Source organism: Phaethon aethereus (assembly GCF_964289735.1).
Source record: "Phaethon aethereus genome assembly, chromosome: 4".
In the NCBI taxonomy this organism is placed as follows: Eukaryota; Metazoa; Chordata; class Aves; order Phaethontiformes; family Phaethontidae; genus Phaethon; species Phaethon aethereus.
In genome coordinates this window covers 15,280,489-15,302,967 of record NC_138578.1, presented here as the reverse complement: position 1 = coordinate 15,302,967, position 22,479 = coordinate 15,280,489, and the positions used below count along the sequence as shown (strand labels likewise).

General features: G+C 39.1%; 1 protein-coding gene across 1 annotated transcript in view; it reads left to right on the top strand.

Annotated features, from left to right (window-relative positions):
* The window catches only part of FREM3 (FRAS1 related extracellular matrix 3), a gene marked incomplete at both ends in the record, with an annotated part of 69,544 nt that overhangs the window by 34,528 nt on the left and 12,537 nt on the right, over positions 1–22,479 (top strand). The window contains 15 exon segments of the mRNA XM_081999607.1: positions 128–228; positions 232–358; positions 638–763; positions 3,770–3,916; positions 3,919–4,008; positions 11,055–11,086; positions 11,090–11,204; positions 13,398–13,486; positions 13,488–13,608; positions 14,821–15,018; positions 15,624–15,691; positions 15,695–15,788; positions 16,642–16,836; positions 18,437–18,567; positions 21,724–21,882. Of these exon segments, the coding sequence (XP_081855733.1) occupies positions 128–228; positions 232–358; positions 638–763; positions 3,770–3,916; positions 3,919–4,008; positions 11,055–11,086; positions 11,090–11,204; positions 13,398–13,486; positions 13,488–13,608; positions 14,821–15,018; positions 15,624–15,691; positions 15,695–15,788; positions 16,642–16,836; positions 18,437–18,567; positions 21,724–21,882 (1,793 nt within the window).

Sequence of the window (22,479 nt, the reverse complement as noted above, 5' to 3'; positions counted from 1 at the left end):
CCTTATTTTTTTCTCAAAGTTAGTAACTGCCAGATTAGCATTTTAAAAGTACTTTTTGTGGTAGTTGCTTTGATTTTATTAAAATACTAAAATGCATGGATAATAATTCCTCTGAATTTTTATGCAGGAATTGGAACCAAAGATGGTACAGCAGTAAAGGATAAAGACTTCAAGGGGAAACCGCAGAAACAGGTCCAGTTCAATCCAGGGCAGGCTTTGGCTACCTGGTGAGTGAGGATATTTTCAGACAATGGATATGAGGCATTTGAAACATTCCAGATTGTTCTATCCGATCCAGTTATGGCTGCCCTTGAGATTCCAGCAACAGCAACAATTGAAATCGTGGATCCTGGTGATGGTATGTATCACTTCTCATTCCCTTAGAATTTGTGTTTAGGCACAGTATTGTTCACTTGCAGGTTTTGTGAGTACCTGTCTCCTGATGAGGTGACTCTCAGGTGACCTTATCTGTCTTTGCTCTGTTGTGGTTCAGCCCTGTCTTAAAGCTTCACCTAGCTGAACAAGGCATTTGTATTTCTTATTAAATCTCTTCCTTGGCTAAATTCGTACTCTGTATGTAATGTCATACAGGTGTTCAACTTTGGTCTCCCCATTCTCTCATCATGTTTTTCTTCAGTATCTACAGTGTATATTACTCAGCTGGAATATAAAGTAGAGGAAGATATAGGTGAACTGCTGATTCCTATTAGAAGATCTGGAGATGTCAGTCAAGAACTGATGGTCATTTGTTCTACACACCAAGGTATGTTATCTAGCTAGGTAACAGACTATTCAGCATAATATTCACGTTTAGGTAAGTAAGAGAGCAAATGCAGTTGTTAGTCAGCAAGTATTGCCAGTAACTTCGGTAGCAGGAACAAGTGATTTTTGCAGGCAACTTACGTGTGTCTAGTTCTCTGCTTAAAGAATGTTTTAAAGCCCAAAATGTAAGAATATGTGTGTGTGTGCACATGCATATATATGTATACATGTATATACACATACATATATATGTGTGTATGTATACATATATGTATACCCTTTTTTGAAGAGGCACCATTTTTTTCCTGCAGCTTTTCACTCTGAAGAGGAAACGCCTGTCCCTGCAGTGATTGTTTAGAGGGAAAAGAGGATTCTTCTAGTCTTAAGCCCTGTACCTCTCCTGTCGTTGAGGATCTGACTGATCATTGCACGTTAGTATATACCCTGAATGAGAACTGCAGTACCCAGCGTGGGGTTTTTCCTGTTGTCAGTGTTTTCCTTTTTGACTGTGTAGCTGGAAGAAGCCAAGTCAGGGTTTCAGTTGATTCAGCAAGAACTAGTATTTAAAAATTGACAGACTACTTTTTGTTTAAACATAACTGACACAGAAGGCCGCATGAAGCGACTGCCCGTCTTAATGCTTTTTATCTCATTTGTGAATCTGTGTTATCAAAGAAGGCAAAGAGTTGGTCATGAACCAGAGAGAAGATACGTAGATTTAGAACTAAACCATTTCTAAAATCAAATGAGATTTCGGGGTTTTGCTTAGGTTAGAGGCCAGCTATAAAGATCAGATCACAACCCTGTCTTCACTAGATATTCAGAGACGAGTGAATGTAAGTTTGTGGTGGTGCGCTGACTTTCAGCAGGGTGATAGTCACTCAAATACTATAGTTAATACAGACAGGTAATTGATAATATGATTCCTTCTTCAACTCATTTGAATCTTAAGTTTTCCAAATATAGTTCTTGACTACTAAATAAGCCCGCTATAAACTGAAAAAGTGAGATGGCAGAGGAGAAAAAGTATTAGATACTGTAAAAATACTAGATATTATAAAATACCAGATAACTCATAATCAAAACTAAAATTTGTATTTAAAAATAGATTTAATAAAGATAAGGTAATGGGAATTTATAAATGAAACCAGGTTTAAGATAAAGATTAACATTTATTCTAAGCAGTGAAATATGAAAGTTTTGATTGAAAAAACTGTTTTTCACATAGAAGTCTTGTATCAGCTTGTCATAGCTAGAGATACCAGCATTCTGTATCTGGGCAGGGGAAAGGGGGGATCATCCTCAGTTCTGTGACTTACTTAAACTTCTAGTTCAGAAAATCCTTTTAACATCTTCTGTTTCTGTTTTATCCTTACCTGTAAGAGTCAGCCTGAATGGTTGGCAGGAATCTTTAGTGTGTCAGGCATTCAGAGGTCATTTGTTCCTTCATCAGTGACTTACAAGGGCTTAACAGAATTTTCCCCTCTTTTGTTGTGTATTGCGGCACAGAAAATCTTACCAAGTTACTTAAGGCTTTTTTGTCCTTGTAGGCTGTCAATCTATCTGGCCTTGATAACACTAGCCATTTACCCAAATGCACAATTGCTGCAATTGTTGTAATGAACTGTGTTTTTCATAAACATGCTGCAGTAATACAGTTTTTGTCAAAGTTTTAAACATGATAAGCATGGTAAATATGACACTGTCTCTCATTTAATCTTTCTCAGCCTGCTTAATAAGTGTCTGACACATTATTAACCCCTGTCCATGGTAAAGGAAGGCAATCAACACATGTTGTATGTACTTATGACCTCTGAAAATCAGGCCACCTAATGTATGCAGAATTATGTAGGTTGGAAGGGACCTTGAGACGTCTCCAGTCAGATCTGCTCCTCAAAGCAGGGCCAGCTATGAGGTAGGACAGGGTTGCTCAGGCTTTTGTCCCCTGAAAATTGCTGCAGACCCAGGGCATTCCACTGAGGAACTCTACTTGTAACTGGCCTTCAGGTGGAGTACAAACTATTAACTACCACCCTTTAATCCTAGTGATCTAGCCATTTTTCACCCATCTAGCCGTCTGCTCAACCAGATAGTAACATCCCAGTTGGCTACAAGGATGTTAGTAGTGCAAATCCACAGCAGTTCTTAGGCTCATATTGCATATAAGCCTTACTTTTTTTTAAACAAGTATTTCACACAAAGAAATACTGCAGAAGTAAGAGGGAGGTATTTCCCGCCCCCCCCCGCCCCCAGCTTCTACAAATCATACAATGAGGTAAATATGAAGTTCAAATTCACATTCATATGTTCAGGAAGAGTCCTCATCCTGAAGTCCCAGTGACTTTAATAGGCATTCTGATCCATGAAAGAATAGTGTGTAGAAGTGAAAATTTTGCCATTTTTGGCAAAGTTGTTGCCATTTTTCAGGGCAAATGTTAGGAAATACGGTCAGTCATGTGTGATGTTAAATCAGGTGTGGCTCTATGGCCTCATCTTTCAACAGCAAAACTTATTTGGATGTTTTGCCCCTTGCCTCTCCTAACTGCTCTTGCACTCTTTCCTTCTTCCTTCACAAAATTGCTTTTTATTGTGACTGTTCAGCTGGTGATGGGGCTGTGCTCTACATAATTAGTATCAAAGCATATTTTTTGAGAGTTGAGTGTTTTGGGGTTTTTTTTAATTAGTTGACTCACTTCTCTTACCTGGTTGAAGTGCAGCCCCATAAAAAAAGTTGAGTCAGGACAACTGGAGATAGTAGTGAATTGGGAGCAGGAATGGTTTCATGAGGGTGCTGGGTGATAATAAGAGCCCTCCACTTTGCTACTGGAGAAATTGTAATTATAAATAGGAACAATTTCTTGTGTTTAACATGTTACCAAAGCACATTTATAAGTCAGTTCCAGCATAAAACACTTTTTTCTGTGTTTGTTTCATTTAAAGGGCTGTTCTTCCTCTTCATTAAAGTCCTGAGTCCCTGTAATTTATTTTTTACCCTCTCTCCTCATAGGTTCTGCTACTGGCACGGTACCATCCACTATCTTGTCTTATTCTGACTACGTCTCACGTCCTGAAGAACATAGCAGCATTGTTCATTTTAATAAGGATGAAACGAAGAAAAGCTGTCCTATTATCATTATCAATGACTCTCTGTATGAGGAGATATATTGGCCACAATATTTCTCTGTGGCCAAATTGGCACTGAATTCCCAAGCACTAAAGTAATGATCAGGGCTGACACGGATGATGGTGAGTATGAAGAAGCAAATTTGTTTTGCTGCGACTTTCCTCTTTGGAAGTTTTACTGATTAAGTAATCTTTTCCACTGTGTTTTAGTGTTTTAAACAGCTGAAAACATGGGTCTAGGATTTGCTTACTCAGTAGAAAAACTGGCAGAACAGACATGAACTATGTTTAAGATGCAGCGTAAATATGTATTATGCACTTTGGCTTATGCTGTTTTGTTACTGCAATAGTAGTTGAGGATTGGGTTTTGTTTTCTTTTCTGGCGTAGGACTAGATGGCAGTTATTCAGTTATTACTCTGAAGTAGATCTGTGAGGATTAGATTTACTGTTACTGCAGCAGAGTCTGTGATTACAGTAGTTCACACAGGTATATGTTTGGTTTTGTGACATTACAGATGAAAAAAGTTTGTATATTATCAGCTAAAGCTAAAGAGTAGAAATAGTTAATAGAGGCTAATTTGCCATGCACAGTGATTCCCAGTGTGTCAAGATTAGTGCACCTTTAAGGTAGAAATACAAGTCTTCCTTTTTTATTTTAAAGTTGGAGACAGAGTTAGATTTAAGAATTGATACTATTAGAGCAGAAGAGAAGCCATGTACTGTATTGTGATGCTTCTGTTTGTTCTTTTAAGTCCCTGTCTAAATCTTTCTTTCTAATCCAATCTTGTGAATAGAATTGTGCTAAATCAGGCAGGAGTTTTGTACTGCAATTAGACAAATTAGATACACAATAGGGGTCAGGTTTGGTATTTAAGCTATACTCAGCTAATTCTTTGGAGCTTTTGATTAACTTAATAAATAATGAGAATGTGGGGGCTGACTTCTGTGTCCTGTAACTAAAAAAAATATTTTTCACTCTGTTATATGAAGAAAAGTAAGACGCTAAAGATCCAGGAGAATATTTCTATTAGCTACTGTTTGTTTCTACCCTTTGTATGTCCTGCAGAAGGCAACTAGTCAAAACAGTCACAGTCAAACTGATGAGGGAAAAAATGTATTCTCAAATGGATCATGAATGGGCTAAAATAATAACTGATGTAATTCTTCTGAGGCCAAAAGATTTACATTAGAAGTGAATTTGCCATAAGAATGAAGTTAAGAGTATCATGGTCCTTAGCTTGATGAGATTTGTCAAATCTCGTAATTTAAATACAAAGAAAGCAGGATGTTGCTTGGCATTAGTATTGGTCTTGCTTAATATTAGTAAGATTTGAAGTAAAAAATATATTTTTTTGTCAACAATTTTAAAAAAAGAAGAAATTTTGGAGAGAAAAGGCCAAAGCAAGCTATATGTAAATGCCACAACTTTAATGTCAATCATTTTGGTGCTGCTGCATGTCAGTGAAAGTTGAAGAATTACTTATATTAAGTGATCTAAACTGGTTTTACTCACGTTAAGCTTTACAGCAAGAAGGAAAGTATTAATGAGGAAAGCAGTCAGGTATTGTCGGTTTCTGTTAATGGAATTACCCCTATTTAATTATTTATACAGAGTGCTTCACAAAGTATGTAACATATTTCAGAAAAACATTCTATCAGTAAAGATAATTTCACCATAAGGTGAAATAAATACCAGGCATTCAAACATTATTAAATTCTCCTAGTCACTATTCCCATTTTGAAAATCTGATACCAGAGCACTGGCAGGAATGGAAATTATTTTCGTCTTTCTGGCTGCTCTGTTGAGACGTCTCATGAGAGCTTCATAAAACTTGTGAGATCACTGGTATCCACAGTGCTACATGTGTGTGAGGATGGAGGAGAAAGCAGTTTCTTGCTTCTATTGTTTCAGGGTTTGAGGTTTCTTACATATATTCCACTTAGGTTTCCCTCTCTGAAGGGGTGTACCTTGCTGCATTTTTAAATAAATGGTTCTCTATAACGGCCTTATACTGGAAAATAAAGCACACATTACAGCGACCTTTTTCTGTGAAATGCATGAAAATTTTCAGTATTAATTCTGTACGTGGGTCTATTTTCATCTCTCAGGTTACAACTGTAGAAACTTATCCCTGTTTAGCATCTGAAGGTTTTAAATTTCCACCGTCTCTACTCAGGTGTGATACAGGTCATGCATTACACAGAAGATTGCATTGATCAAAAATTGAAGTATGGTTTGAGAGGCATATGCCCAGGGATTCCTTAAAGAGAAAACAGATTTTATAAAGGAAAGAATCCTAAAATTCTGTTCTCAGTGCTGTAAGGAGAGGCGTGCCACAGACTGCCTCAAGTGAAGATCCATAGCTTCTCAGAGAGTCACATTACATGCGCATAAAAACCAGAAATAACTCATCGTTAGGCCTCGAGAGTCTTCAGAGTCACCAGTGCCATATAGCTTAGTGCATGAGAAAGTTTAAAACTTAAATATCTCTAAAACTAATTATTAGTCCACACTCTCATAGCATCATAGTAACATATAGATAAAGGAAAATGTAGTCCAAGTGTTAAAAAAAAAAAAGAAACAGCAAGTTCAAGATCAATACATAATGTTTATCCTTTGATCTAGGGTCTCTCCAAACCAGAGAACAATGCAGGGTTTGTAGTAGACCCTTGATCCTAAACCCATAAGCTCCGAGTTGTGTATCATTTTCCTGTAATATGGGTGCCTGGGAGCATGCTGTCCGTCTCTGGCTGAACAAAGGATCCGGCTGTTCAGTAAACAGCTTTGAAGAAATTGGTGCAAACAGCTTATGGTTTTCTAAGGAAAAAGAAATCCACATTAGCTGTTTGCTTATGTGTTTAAGTGGCATCACAGGTAGAACAGGTTTCAGGGCCACAGTTTTAAAAAGAAAAAAAATAAAAGGCCAAACTAACAACACTTAGGGGTATTATTTATGATGGAAAATTGATTTAAAATTAATAGCATATGGCATTTCATGATTGAAATCACTGTTGTTTACTAAAGATTACCAGTTAGCTCAGATGCTGTTCTGCTTTTAGTCAAATGTTCAGTAATTAATGTAATGATTTCTTCACTGACCATCCTAAAAGGGGAAGAGTATAAATACATGAATGGCCTCCACTTTTAAAACTGCTTTTCTTTTTTTTTTTTTCTTTTTTTGGGGGGAGTGATGGGGGGGTGGTGTGTGTTTTTGACTTGGTGTATCAGCTTTTGAAATCCTAAATAAAGTACATGTCTTTAAAACGTATTGCCTTGGTAGAATTTAAAGGATACAGAGGTTATCTTTGGCCTCCATAATAAGAGTGGATTATGTTTCAGAGACAAGTGACTAATTTGCTGTAATAATTGAGTCAAAAGTGTCATTTTCCTTGAGGGCTGGACCTGTATACTTAATAAGCTGTTAACCAATGTTTGTTTTCCCTACTATTTTTGGGAGAGTAGGTGTACTTAGACTGGACATTCAGAAATTCTGAAGACACAGAAAATGCTGTTGATATTTCACTGGTTATAGCATCCGAGGAACAATTCTCTCTTGTTGTAGTATATTTATATGGGAAACATGTTCATCTGTATGATTTAAAAAAATAACTATAGAGATACTTTTTTTTTAATCTAATTTTCATCTGCTTGTGTTGGAAATGAACAAAAGTGTTTCCTTACTCGGTATTTTTCATTGATAATACAATAAGATTGAGAAACTTTGGATCATTGCAGCAAGCATTTCAAGTTCTCTCAGCAGGAGCATTATAGAAAGCTTAGCACAATTTAAGATGCCAAATTATGTGAGTATAATAGAAATGGGAAAGATGACTGTAGTAAGAATAATAGGACTCATTATTGCATTTCCTTAAGCCATATTTCAAAACAAAAAGCTTGTTATCAAAAGGAGCAGAGCTGGCGTCTGAAGTTATAATGTTAAAGTTGTAGACACAGTATCTACATTCAAGGGCGGGGGGGCAGGGAGTTACTCTCCCAGTTAAGGAGGCTGGTATTTAAAGGCCGATTCAAGCAATAGGCTGAACTGCCTGATCTCTTAAAACTTCAAAACAATTTACAACCTGTACCCGAAAACCTATTAAGCTGTGCCTAAGGGAAATTGGTGGACTTCTGATATTTCAAAGCAGATTCCCATGTAAATAGAGAAAACTAACCAGTCTAATTTTTAAACTACGTCTAGAATCTTGGGCAGTTCTTTCAGAGGGGAAGAAGGAATGGGAAAGAATAGATGATATTATATTACAAATTTTTTTTTTAAAATGTAAATAATATTTTTCTCTTAATTACAAATATTCTTGATTACTTTTGCCAGAGTAAACACCTTGCCATGATCATCCACATAAAATGTGGCTGAAATTGCAACAGTTTTTGTCAAGTTGTATTTTTCCAAATGATTTTTCCACTCTTCGTGGGAACCCTGATGATTTTTTCTGCCCACTCAGTTGAAAATAGGATCCTGGTCCCAGTGATACTGATATTACCTGCAGTGTTGCCATCGCCTGTGAAGAATTATTCTTTCTGCGCTTTACACAAGTTGGTTAAACAGATCTGTAACAACTTATAGAGCATCGTTAGTCCCCTGATAATCCTTTAGCTGTGTGAAAAAGCACATAAATTTGGGTATTTAGACTCCTACTCTTCTCCCCACCACGTGGGGAAGACTTCAATAGTATAAACTGCATAGCCAGTGGAAGGAATGTGATCATCTTCAAACTCTTACCTGTTATGGCAGGGCAAAAAAATGCCAAAACTGGCAAATAACTGATCATCAAAACTGCTGATTGGAGGAGTAGGAGGAAGGTGAGGAGAAAAATTTATGTTGGGGTACTGCTTTAGGCAAAGCAAAATTTTCTTGGAAAACAGATTGAAGTATTTAACTGACATAAAATGAGACATTCAGTTTGACTTTCAGTCGTGATACCTTTTTTCTTAAAACACAAAAATACTTCAGGGATTGAAAAAGAATTTTTCAAGAAGAAAGCCAACACCTCCAATCCTCCAAAGGTTGTGATTTTTAGCTAGGAGCAAGTCCTGCGGTCCTGATGAATAGATCTGTGTCTCAAAAATCACATCTTCAAAGAGTTTTGTGTTTTGTTAAATTGTTTAACCCATCATCAAGTGTCTGTTTTCATTCTCTAACCTTTCTCTTGAGTTTTGCATGCAAAAGCTTTGCTTTGTCAAACATCCTGCTGGGCTGACAAAGGAAGGAATTGTTTCAACCTGTTTAAAGGTAATCTATCAATAGGTTGAAAATAAATATTAATGCAGTCCTGCTTGGAACACTTGTACCTTCCTTAATGCTGAGTGCTGAAGACCTCATCTGCTCCTGCAGCAAGTCTCTGTGATTGTGAGGGTTTGCTCTGATGGTAAAGTAATGCAAAGGTTCACAGTTCAGTGGCTCAAGAAAATTACAGTAGGTATGCAAAGGTGCTTGCACGCTGGAGTGGCAATGTTTATACAGGTATGGGCCAGACAGTGTTCTGATGTTTTTATATATACATGGAGGAAGCAGACAGTGCCTCTAGGCAAATATAATATTCTCAATTGGCTGAGCAGTGCTGTCTGGCCCTGTTGAGAAAAAAACTTAACTAGATACTCTCCCTTATTTCCAAAAGAACATTTACTTAGGTTTGGGAAGGTGAGATCCAAAGTGTAAAAAATTATTACTAGGATAAGGCACTTTTATTATTGAATTTCTTTGCTTTATATAAAAAAAGCCTGTGTATTTTTCTGTGCTCTGCTTGGCACATCGAGTCATTGGAAACTGTCTGTCCCTTCTGTAAAACTGGCTTTAAGCTCAGTAATAAACTGAGCTCTGGAAAACACCAGGTAGCCAAAAATTAAAAACTCTTTACGGACCATGGTGTTTTACTCTAAGCTTCCGATTCCCCAGCTGCAGGAGATAAAAATCACAATTTCTAAAGCTTTTCAAACTTCTTTGAATTCCCCCAAGAGGTACAGTAGAAATGCAGCGTATTAGATGAGTGCCAGGCTTTTGTGCAACTGCGGCGGTTCTACTGAAGACGACACTGGCTATTGTGCCAAAATAATGTTTCTGTGGTATTGGAGAGATTCTCTACATTGTGTTAATATAGATTAGTAGTAATATGCAACACAGGAAAAATATGTCAGGCTCTAGCAATACTGATAGCAAGATAAAGCCTACTATTGTTTAGGTGACAAAAGTAAAGCAGGCTATGTATTGAATTTAGCAGACTCTATCCATTACTTAGTAAAAGCAGCAGGTATAACGTGTCTCCAGCGTATGCTTCTTCATTCCTCTTGATGGGTATTTGGAAAGGCGGATAAATTGGCACTAGTTTGAGACAGCCTTGTGGTGTTTGATCTCTTATACTAAACAACAGAGTTTGCTTAAACCCAATTTAATATTGACCTTTTCCATGACCTGGATTGTGCAACTTTTTGTACTCCCCGTGAATAACTTAAAGTCAGTTTACCACACTGAAGAAAAAAAAAACCAGCTTGTAACCCTTAAATCTGCTACACCCGTGTCAAATGTATGCTTTGAAAACAATTTTTAAAAGTCTAAACTTGTGAAATCCTGCAAATTGCCATTATCTTTTAGGGAGGGGGGAAGGTATAGTTAGGTATATATTTCCTTTAATAGTAAATTAAAAAAAAATTCTACCTTGTTTCGCTTAACAAAAAAGTAATGGAAGAACTATCCCATGTCTTACGACTCTGTTATGCTACAGAGTTAAAATTTTTGAAATGTTTGTTTTACTGCAGATGGTAAGGTAAACAGCCAGTGAGCTAAACGGCTGCTGTGGAAGATCTCTGTCAGCTGCAGATAAGATCAAAAATCTATAGATATAACACTTTATTTACTTAATTCAAGGAGTGTTTAATTTGGTTTTTAAAGGATTAAAAAAAACTCCTTATGTTAAGTGCTAAGCAGGTGCATAATAATATTTACGTAAGTGGACAGTAGACACCAATTTCCCATGCAAATCTGAGTAGTAATGCTTTTTCTTTTTTCTTTCCTAGCTGTTAACCTATTGAAAGTCAACCTTCAGTGTTTGAACACTAGAAGTCAGACTGGAGGCTTTAAGCACTAAATATACCTGTGCACAAGAGCAGGCCAAAAGAGGCTCTTTCAAAAATACGTGTATTTCCCTCTGTGTTTAGAATCTGCTTTGTACTTTGGTAACACTGAATACTGAGTGGATGAAAGCACGGGTTACATGGAGATTTGTGTCTGGAGGACTGGAACAGATCTGTCCAAAGCAGCTTCTGTCACGGTGCGTTCCAGAAAAACAGAACCAGTGTCAGCAGAGGGTGAGTTACTCATAAAAATGTCACTCAGGTTGCTTTAGAGTATGTGAGCATGAAAATGGGATATCTGGCATTGGCTCTTACTTAGCTTCAGTCTACGTATGGGGTGGAAAATTTAAGTAAAAGACATCAGACATGGATTTTTCAGGTAGAAAAGATGATGTTTGTGTCCTAGTTGTGCGTGGCAAGGACAGCTTGGCTAAGCTCACTGACTTTCTGATAGGGACTGCAGAACGGATGTGAATAAGATGATTGTTAATTTGCTTGCACCTCAACTGATGGCAGACAATGGAAGAAACAGTTGGAGTGAAAGAGAGAGTATTGTCTTTATAGCACTGTGTTTTCCTAGAATAAAACTGAATTTACAGTATAAATCTGCATCTGAAATGATGCTATCAGTACATTAGCCAAGGAAACTTTGTTTATCTATGAGAACTGGTGCATCGGAGATTTTTAGCGTGTCTCAGTTACCGTGGAGAGAAATTCTGGAAGGCACCACCAGTGTGACCTCCAGGGATTTTCTCTGCCCAGCACTGACCCAAAATACCCAAAATCTGGTGACGGTCTCTGTAAAACCCTATTTTTATTTCTCAGTCCCAACAAAAAGTCATTTTCCCTATCAGACTTTGGGAATACTTAGGCTGGCCAGAATGTTGTGGTACTGTTTAAATATGTTGATTGACTTGCTAACTGCTAAATTAATTTTAAGGAGCAGTTATAGTTGCTGGGTGTAAAGGAAATCGATTGCATTAATGAGGATTTCTCTGTTAAACCAAACAAATTGATGATACACTAGCAAGAGACAGATAAGGCTTCAGAAATTTTCATATTAATCAAGTGGAAAGAAAAATTGTCTTTTTTAATACGTACGTTATACACACTCAGATTTGTTACCAAAACCCCCAAATAATTACAGCAACTAGTAATGCAGTATGTATGGTTGAAGGAATAGTTAATTAACTTCTAAAGTACATATATTGAAATAGAATTTGACTACAGTTACTGAAGAACTGAGCAGTGGTTAGCAAAATAGACAATGGATGTGATGAATATGTGAAGACTCACTATTCAGGTGAAGAAATATGATTGGGTCCTACAGGATTTTCTGTGTTGCATATAAAGTAGCAAACTAATGTTGCATTTCTAATCTTGTATTTATAGCTTCTTTTTTTAAAAATAATTTTTGTTAAAGCCTAGTTAAGAGATTTGGAAAAAAATCTTTTCCTAGTTTCGAGTATTTATAGAGTTTTGCACACAGAAAATATTAATACGGCTGTATATGAAATGCCTATGCATATGTTATTTGATTAAGAACAGCACAAAATCTGTGCAAGAGTTGTACTTCTTCTGTGATTCTTCATGATACACAGAGCCCACCAGGGAGGTCAACTTTTATGTAGGTGAGTGCTCCTTGCCTATAATCCAGAGGCTGCATAATGATGTGTAAAAGAAAAAGGCACAATTGCTTTTAAGTATGTAAACTTCAACACACTGTGACAAAGAAGGGAAAGAATCGCTGTCCTTACAAGCAACAAGTAGAATGTTTAAAAAGGGATAGGGAGGAACACTCTGCTTAAAAAGAATGCTAAATTATGGAAATAGAATCTCAGTGAAACAATGGGACACAAGCAGAAGGAAGAAGTGAAGTTGTCATACATATCTTCCAGCTTAGATCTAATAGTCTCATACACACACACAAAAAAGTCATTCTAGCTGTTTTCACCCACACTGAGTCTGCCTGCTTCTTATAGGGATGAGACAGTGGTAACAGCATGATTTTAAAGCTCACTGATCTAACTCTGAGGGTACAGCTGGAATTATTCTGGGAGAGATATCTGCTGCTTTAGAGGTAAATAGCTCGTGTATGTAGTCCAAAGTTGAGCAAAAGGGTTAAATTGCTGTGGGCATCAGGTCTGCTGCGTGTTGTTGAGGCTGTAGCCTGTTACTCTACAGTTTAAGGGTTCTTAAACAAGTTTTAATTATGCTGATGGCATAAAGAGTAAAGGATGATCCAGATGTCTGTGTGTTGCACTGTATGTTCATTTTTCCCAAATTCATTTGCACGTGACAAAAATCTATATTAAATTTTCTCCAGGACAGCAACAGAAACAGCTGCAAACACATTTCACAAATGTACAAGTGAATGTTAACATATGCTAGTAACTGACTGTACAAGTCCTGTTGCATCCCAAACAGCTGGAATTGATTACGTGGGCATTAGCTGTAACCTGGATTTTACACCAGGAGTCAACATGCAAGTGTTTCGAATGATCATCCTTGATGACTTTGGGCCAGGCTATTCTGGAAGGTCCGGAGAAATTTGAACTAGTTCTCTGCATGCCTGCGAATGCAGTGCTTGGAGAGCCTAGCAAAACTACTGTCTTTATCAATGACACAGTCACTGACTGTAGGTATAAAGGGGTGGGGGAGAGTTTTTCCAAGGGTTTTTCTTTTTAGTGTTTTAAGTGCACTTAGAAGGTGGAAGAGCTCTTTTGGTGGTAGCATAAATTACTAGGTGTATAAGTGCTGTGATATATCATTTACTCCAACTATGTTATAAAGATTAACAGCTGTGTGCTACACTTGAAGTTGGAACATGGGTCTATAGTGCAGGTTCTTTACTCTGGCTTGTCTTCCTTCTCATAAGGTACTTGAAGATACTGTTTTGGACAAATTAACATAATAGTGGAACTGTGCCATAAGCTGAAAGTACATTTGTTTATGCCTGGTGTATTAAAGCTATTTGTTTGAATGAATATTCATTTTGAAGGTAGAGAAGCCATAGGGATTAAACATTTTTTGGTTTTTTTTTTTCCCCTAGTAGTTATTCGAACACCAAAATTGTAGGGAGCTAAGTTTTTTGAATAATTATGTAGACTGCTGTTGCATGAAGCTATAACTGTATTGTCTCTTCTAGGGGAGCATTAAGGCGGGGGGCGGGGAAGGTAGGTGTAAAACTTTAAACAACGCTCAACACGGCACCATTTACAGGTTCTCCAGCACTTGGTAAATAAATGGAGCTGACTCTCAGCAGTCTCAGGCTTCTGCAAATTCACTGCACTTCAGAGACTTAAAGAAGCTATATTGTTTTAGAAAGCTTGTTCTCAAATGGAACTCTGGAGAACAGTTACCGTTTCTCTCAGAAATATCCACTTGTTGAAGCCTGTGCAAATTATGATACTGTCTTCAGTGGAGGTGGAATTGTGGTCATCACCCCTTTTTGCCCTTGTGGTATCATGCACCTACTTCCTCTCTGCATCAAAGGTAGAAGAGACTGCTTCATAGAAAATAATCCCACAGCTCAGAAATGGCTCAAATGCTGTTTTTAAGAAAATCACCAAGTCTTAGCTACTGTGAGAAGACTAGGAATATAGTTGGTACTAGTACTAAGTTGGCAATGAGTTGCTGTTAGCCAGGAAAGTATTTGAATTCATCTAGATTCAAAATAAGTGTTTAAAAAGCATGCATAAATCTGAACCTTCTTCAGTTTATTGTGAAAGGTTAGCAAATAAAATGCTAAGCTAAAGAAAATTATTTTTTTTAATATAGGAATGTAGTTAATATTGTCTGTCCAGGTGAGAGCGTCCTTTTCAACTTGTGTAACATGTTCTGTTGTCAGTACCCAAAGTCCAGTTCAAAGAACCAGTGTACGTGGCAAATGAAAAAGACGAACAGCTGGTGGCCCTCATTTGTCGAAGCGGTGACATTAACCATAAATCCACTGTGCGTTGCTATACTTGCCAGGGTTCTGCCCAAGTGATGATGGACTACAAGGAGAGGCCAACTAGAGAGGATACTCTAGTGGTGGTTCTCCCAGGTAAGCTTTTCCCATGGGAATTAGAAAACAATGTGTTACTTTTGTCTGACAAGAAATCTGATGGTAAATAAGAGCTAGATCTCCAGGATGTTCTGGGAGTTGTTATGCCCGTTGAGCATCTGTGGATGAAGAAGGTGGCACAGGACTATTGAACAAATAGTTTTGTGACTATGGCCACAGAGCTTTCAAAAGTTTTTATGACTGAAGTTGGACAATAAGGAATTCTGCAATATTAAACACCTTCTGCTACCCCTTTGAGCATAGCTCTCGTTCATGAGGATAAACAGGAATGATACTGATGCAGTGCCTTCAGCAGAAGAGAATCAGAGCAGCAGGTTCCTTGCCGTACAACACCCTACTGAATGCTGCAAGGGATGCTGCTTAGTTCCTGTTGTAGCAGAGTCATGGGATTTTTCCTTAGCAGGGGTAGATTCAAACACAACAAAAAAATGAAGTGTGCCAGTCGGCACTAGTCTCTGCTTCCATGTTCTTGAGACTGTATTTTCTGTGGCAAGTCTGAAAATGTGCGAGCTTTTTGTTTTTATCCTAGTCTTTTGTACTCCTATGAAGATAATGTCTTGCTGTTGCTTCATACCTTTCTGCAGGAGAAAGTGAGAAGCCCTGTGTGGTAACTCTGGAGCATGATGTAATCTGTGAGGAGGAGGAGGAATTCTGATTGGTGCTTGGAACATCAAAAAGCGATTCCACATTTGGTACTTCCATTGGGGATCAGAAAGAGACCATGATCAAGATCAAGGATGAAGAAGACAGTGAGTTTTGTGTTAATTGTTGATTATATATGTAGCTGCAAATGGGAAAATGGGACTAACTCCTTTTAGTGTTTGGTTCAACAGTTTTCAAAGTACCTGGTACCAAATTTTTCAAAATACTATCAAGTATTTTATTTTTATGTTTTGAATTTGTACCTTTTTAATCTATTCTGAACGCATCACTGGCTTTGCCTTTTGTGGGATAATGGGAAGAGAAATGCTCTTGTTTATTTCCATTCCATTTATTGCTCTAAAGGTGTTGCTTTCATAAGAGTATCATAGATTTGACAAGTTGAAAGAGTCATGGATGCCTTGGGTCAAATTCACAACACACAAAACCAACAAAAAAACAAACCAAAACAAAAAAGAAAACCCAAAACATAAAACAATTGATAATGCTGTAAAATGGACTCCTTACAAGTTGTAGAGAATCATTTAAGAAAAACAGATTTATCCCATACCGTTGACAAGGCATTAGAATAAATAATTTATAAAAGTAACTGCTTTCTTCAAAAGCTAAATGTATTTTATCTTGAAATATTCCACTTTAGACTCCACAAATGCAAACACCAGGGGACCATCTGTTCTTCTCTTAATAACAACTACAAACTTCTATCTGAATTCCAGTTTCCAAAATATTTCACTTTGATCATTCCAGACAGCTATTAATAAACCAAATAAATTAATAGCCAGGCAATCACTTTGACTTTTCAGGTTTGTTATCATCTTCTCATTTCCTTTGGACTATCCACTCTCAGATAAGGTATTTGCACTTGGTCTAGTTGACATGAGTAAATTATTATTTTATTTTTTTCAGTGATCAGGGTTTTGTTGTGTTTCTTTTCACATCTAGAACCAGTGATTAAATTCTCTGAAATAAAACACAGCATTCAGGAGCCTCAGGAACCTGGAGAAATTGCACTAGTAAGAATCTGTTACTACGTAAATGTTCTACGCCTTGGTGATAGCTCCAAAGTATCTGTTGTCAGAGTGCACACTAAGGATGGCTCGGCCACCTCAGGGGAAGATGACAATCCAATGTCAGAAGGTAAGGGCTTCATTCAGTGTGGGGATGGGAAACATTAGTTTGGGAAGTGCCTTACTGCAAATGAGTACTGGACAGGCAGCTGAATTTTTTTTCTGATAACCAAATGGCAAGAACTGTACTTCAGAAAGTCTAAACACCCTGCTTCACTTTTTGTGTTTTGGAATGGGAGATTTTAGTATTGTCTACTTTTGTTTTTCTCCAAGTTAATTGTGGGACCTGTAGGGTACTTTATTAGCATTGGATTGGTTTTGTTTGCTCTGAGCTACTTTGAATTTCCTAACCTGGAGTGCAAACTCGGGATTTCTTCATAAGAACAAAAGTTCAGCCTAGCTCGGATTGTTATCTGCCAGGGTCATGTGTTTGAGCATAACTTGGTTCTTGAGCTTTGCCTGCAGGTCCCCTGAGGCAGCAGATGGTTAGGATATTGCTATGATAGACAGCTTAAGGTGATACAGGAATATGCTCAAATTCCTGATTCTGCTATTTTAAGGCAATTGTTTAGATTTATTCTGCTTGCATCAACCTGCAGTATGGAAGAGAGATCTGCCCTAAGCACTTACAGTAAGGAGTTGCCAATAGTGGGATACTTTTCATAGAAAAACCCGCTTCTGGGAGCGGGCACGCAGCTCTCCCATCTTGCAGGAAGCAGTCCAAGCCTCAAGGTTATAGACCCTATTCTCTTTCCGTGAGCCACTGCGTTTGGACCCTGTTTTCCTCATAGTGACATGGTTTTGATGGAGTGTCACCCTCACGGGAACAGTTAGAACCTGGTGGTTATGTAAACTCCCTAGAGGAGTAAATCTTCTACAGTGTCTCCTGGGGAGGTATGACCTTGAATACAATTAGAGTAAAATGAACACACAAGGACTCTCATTTCTTGAGTATTCATGTTATTGATTGAGGGCTAGTATCAGAAAAAAGGGTACCGCTTCCTCCTGGCTTTTAGCAAGAAACAACAATCCCCATTTGGTTCCTGGAGGAAGGACTACAGATGCCTATTTCTAATAGACTGGTCTTGTCTTGGGATTTCATGTAGATGAACACGTCTGCTAAAGACCTAATGCTACGTATGTCGAATTTTCAGTTCAAAGTGCAGTGTTTTGGATTCTGCTTAAATATGCGCCGCAAATGGAGCCTGAGGCAGTATCTGTACTGCTGTAAAAACGTACCTTGGACCGTTCCTTGGCATGCAGACCCACTCTGTTGAACTTTCTTTGCCACTGAAGCAGGATCTCTGCATGAGAACTGCCTACGTGGCCCACACTAATTCTGGACTGTGTCCAGTAGTTGTTTGGAAGAAAGCTAGTTGGCTTGGTGCAAAATCATGTCAGGATATTGTGGTTTTATATTATTTTAAGTCTTCCAACAAGTTATCAGTATCAACTTGTATTTATTTTTTCTGTCCAGCAAAAGTGGGTTGGTTTCACAGGGTCATTCTGCTAAAGAACAGATGCTAACAGCTCGGTCTACTAGTACATTTTACTTAGAGGAAAAAACATGTTATCGCAACAGAATACATTACTTGAACACAATTGACAAAGAAAACAGTTGTTTGGCTCTTGGTTTTACATTAAACTGTTGTCTTTCTTTTTTTAATCAGATATTGAATTCAGAGAAGGAGAAACTAGGCATTTTGTTGAAGTAGAGATTCTGTATGATGGCATAAGAGAAATGAGAGAAGCATTTACTGTCCACCTGAAAGCTGATGAGAACATGGTAGCAGACACACAGGTCTGTTGACAACAAAAGTTGCCATTTATAATGATATTTTTTCTGTTTGTATAAAAACATCTAAAAACCCATGTGCTCACACCGTGCATGACAGCCTGGCATTCATATGCTCCTTGGTTAGTTTGGTGCATACCTGTCTAAATACTGGTATTTATACTAGACTGTATAAATTAGCTGTAAATCCACACACTTTGAACAAAATAGAAGCATTGAATTACAAATTTTATGTGTGACCCACTATGTGCTTCACAGAGAGTTTGGCAGAGGAGAGCTCTCTCATTCTTTCCAAGTTATTGGTACACATCTTAGGAAAGTATAGTGCCCTAACTGGCTTGTAGAAACCTCTTCTGACTTTTCCTATTACATCAAAAGATTTAAAAACATAAAAAAAGAAAGGAAGAAGCTGTGGTTGGCAGTTTTTGCTTGTATTAATAGTGTCTCTGGCTGCCAGAGACCCAGCAAAAGAGGGAGATTGCACTGGTCCTTCTCTAAACATGTGTGGAGAGATGTGGCGGCGGCAGCTGCAGCCCTGCTGTGGTGCTCTGATCAGCGCTCTGCACCATTTCATGTGCCCAAGTACAGCTCCGTGAGGCCTTCTCACCCGTTCCCATGGTAGGAGGTCTGTGGGCAGGGAGGAAAGCATGAATGGGGCAGATGGGCACAGATTTGTCTCCCACTTCTTCCTTTATTTTAGTGAAGCAGAGGAGAGCGCAAGTGTTAGAGCTACTACAGTTCTGGAGAGCACCGCCCTGTCATTTTGTGCTCTATTTATGAGCTCATTTGACTCAAACACTAGCAACTTCTTAGTTCAATACTATATAAATTACTGCGTGCAGAGAAGCTATGGCCCTGGGATCCGTTACATCATGTATATTATACCTTGATAAATTTGTAGGCCACTAGTTTAAAAACAGAGGCTCTAAAGTTAACACGCAGTCTTTATATTTCAGTTGGTAGAAGCCTAAACTGGCTGTCAAGTGAGATCAAATTGACGTGTAGGCTAAAGCTGCTACAAGCTACATTGGGGTTTTGTTTTTGTATTTTATGTTTGTGCAAAGTTTTGGGGTGGTAGATGAGTCAGGAGTGAAGTTGAGCATGGGAAAATGAGGAGGAACGGTGGTGTTTTAATGTTTGTCCTTGTTTTTTACTACTCAAATCTACTTTAATTGGTAATAAATTAAATTAATTTTCCCCAAGCCAAGTGTGTTTAGCCTTCCGAGTTTGTTAAATTTTAAAATAAAAAGCAAAGATGCCAAACTGTTCCTTCAGCAAACATCATAAGAACATTTTGGCATTTCCAAAATTCACGTTTTCTTAGCTAACATGTCTGTGGTGGGTTGACCCTGGCTGGATGCCAGGTGCCCACCAAAGCTGCTCTGTCGCTCCTCTCCCCGGCTGGACAGGGGAGAGAAAAGATAGTGAGAACCTTTTAGGTCAAGATAAGGACAGGGAGAGATCACTCAGCAATTCCTAAGTAACTAGTGATAGGACGAGAGGAAATGGCCTCAAGCTGTGCCAGGGGAGGTTTAGATTAGATATTAGGAAAAATTTCTTCACCGAGAGAGTTGTCAAGAACAGGCTGCCCAGGGAGGTGGTGGAGTCACCATCACTGGAAGTGTTCAAAAAATGTGTGGATGTGGCGCTTCGGGACATGGTTTAGGGGGCATGGTGGCGTTGGGTTAACGGTTGGACTTGATGATCTTGAAGGTCCTTTCCAACCCTAGTGATTCTGTGACTCCCATCACGGGCAAAACAGACTGGACTTGGGGAAATTAGTTTCAATTATTACCAATCAAATCAGAGTAGGATAATGAGAAATAAAACCAAATCTTAAAAGACCTTCCCCCCACCTCTCCCTTCTTCCCAGGCTTAACTTTACTCCCTATTTTCTCTACCTTCTCCCTTCAAGTGGCACAGGGGGACAGGGAATGGGGGCTATGGTCAATTCGTCATACATTGCCTCTGCCGCTACTTCCTCCTCACAGGGAGGACTCCCCACACTCTTCCTCTGCTCCAGCGTGGGGTCCCTCCCACAGGAGAGAGTCCTCCATGAACTTCAACATGAGTCCTTCCCATGGGCTGCAGTTCTTTACGAACTGCTCCAGCCTGGGTCCCTTCTACAGGGTGCCATCCTTCAGGAACAGACTGCTCCAGTGTGGGTCCCCCACGGGGTCACAAGTCCTGCCAGCAAACCTACTCCAGCCTGGGCTCCTCTCTCCACAGGGCCACAGGTCCTGCCAGAGCCTGCTCCAGCATAGGCTTCCCACAGGGTCACAGCCTCCTTTGAGTATATCCCCCTGCTCCGGCGTGGGGTCCTCCATGGGCTGCAGGTGGAGATCTGCTCCACCATGGAGCTCCATGGGCTGCAGGAGGACAGCCTGCCTCACCATGGTCTTCACCACAGGCTGCTGGGGAATCTCTGCTCCGGCGCCTGGAGCACCTCCTGCCCCTCCTTCACTGACCGGGGTGTCTGCAGAGCTGTTCCTCTCACATATTCTCACTCTCCTCTCCGGCTGCGATTTCTGCTGCCATTTTTTTACCTCCTTTCTTAACTATGTTATCCCTGAGGCGCTACCACCGTTGCTCATGGGCTTGGTCTTGGCCTTGGCCTTGACCAGCGGTGGGTCCATCCTGGAGCCAGCTGGCATTGGCTCTACTGGACATAGGGAAGCTTCTAGCATCTTCTCACAGAAGCCAGCCCTGCAGCCTCACCGTTACCAAAACCTTGCTGTGCACACCCAGTACAGCTTAACTGGTAAGCAATCTCCCTGTCTTCAGCTGGACCCGCAAGCTTTCTCATCCTGTTTCCTTCTCTTGCCATGCTGAAGATGGGGAGTGAGCAACTGTTTGACTGTTTGCCAATGCTAACTTTTTTTTAAAGAAAAATTGGAATATTTTCATTTCCCTTTTCCTAGTGTTTGGGAAATTAAATCTTCCTTTATTTTTAGCTAGTTACTGGTGAGCAGGTTTTAAGTGGAAAGCTTTAAAAACCACTGAGGAGTGAATCTTCGTTAATACAAATCACCATTTTATCAAAGAATCCTGGGTAAAACCAGAATGAGCTTGGTATCAGAAATTAAGTTGCAGGCACTATTTCTTCTTGCTCCATTCCTTATTTTCAGCAGTATACATAACCTTTTCTCTCTCTCAACTCAGATGAATAAAGCCATTGTGTACATTGAAGAAATGGACAGTGTTGCAGATGTGACATTTCCAGCTGTGCCCCAGGTTGTCTCACTTCTGATGTATGACGATACTGCTAAAAGCAAAGAGAATCCACACCCTTCAACTGGTTACCCTGTTGTCTGTGTAACGGTAAGACTTGTTTCTGTATGCTTTTGTCCAACTTACTCATTCCATGCTCTGGACCATGTAAAGTAATTGAAAAAATATTCAATTCCAGAAAATAACAACTAAAAGCAGCAGGCTGTTACTGTGTCAGAGCCACTTGCATAAGTCTTTCTGTTGACCTAACCCAGAGAACGAGAGCTTCCAAGAGAGGGTCACTGATACCCTTAACCCGTAACAGCTCTTTCTGCAGTAAGTGTTTCTTGCCAGCCTAAATAGGTCATTGGTACAGGGCTGTGCTGTCAAACTAATAACCAGTTCCAGGAGATGACTGGGATGCATGATGACTTAAGGCCAGAAAAACAGAGATTTCTAAACATAAAGATGAGCAGACAGGAAGGTGAAGAGGAGATAAGTGCTGCGTAAAAAAACTCTGTGGCTGGGCCATACAGAGCTTTCTAGAAACAGTTTGAATCTGGAGCTTTGTGAACAGAGCTGTGCCATGAGCAGCAGATTTTACCAAAGTTGACTGAAGAGCCTCTGGTACCAGCCACCTGTCCCATCTGCAGGAGGCTCCTCTCCCAGACTGAGCTGGCAGAGCGATATGTACTTGTGTGCCTGCTG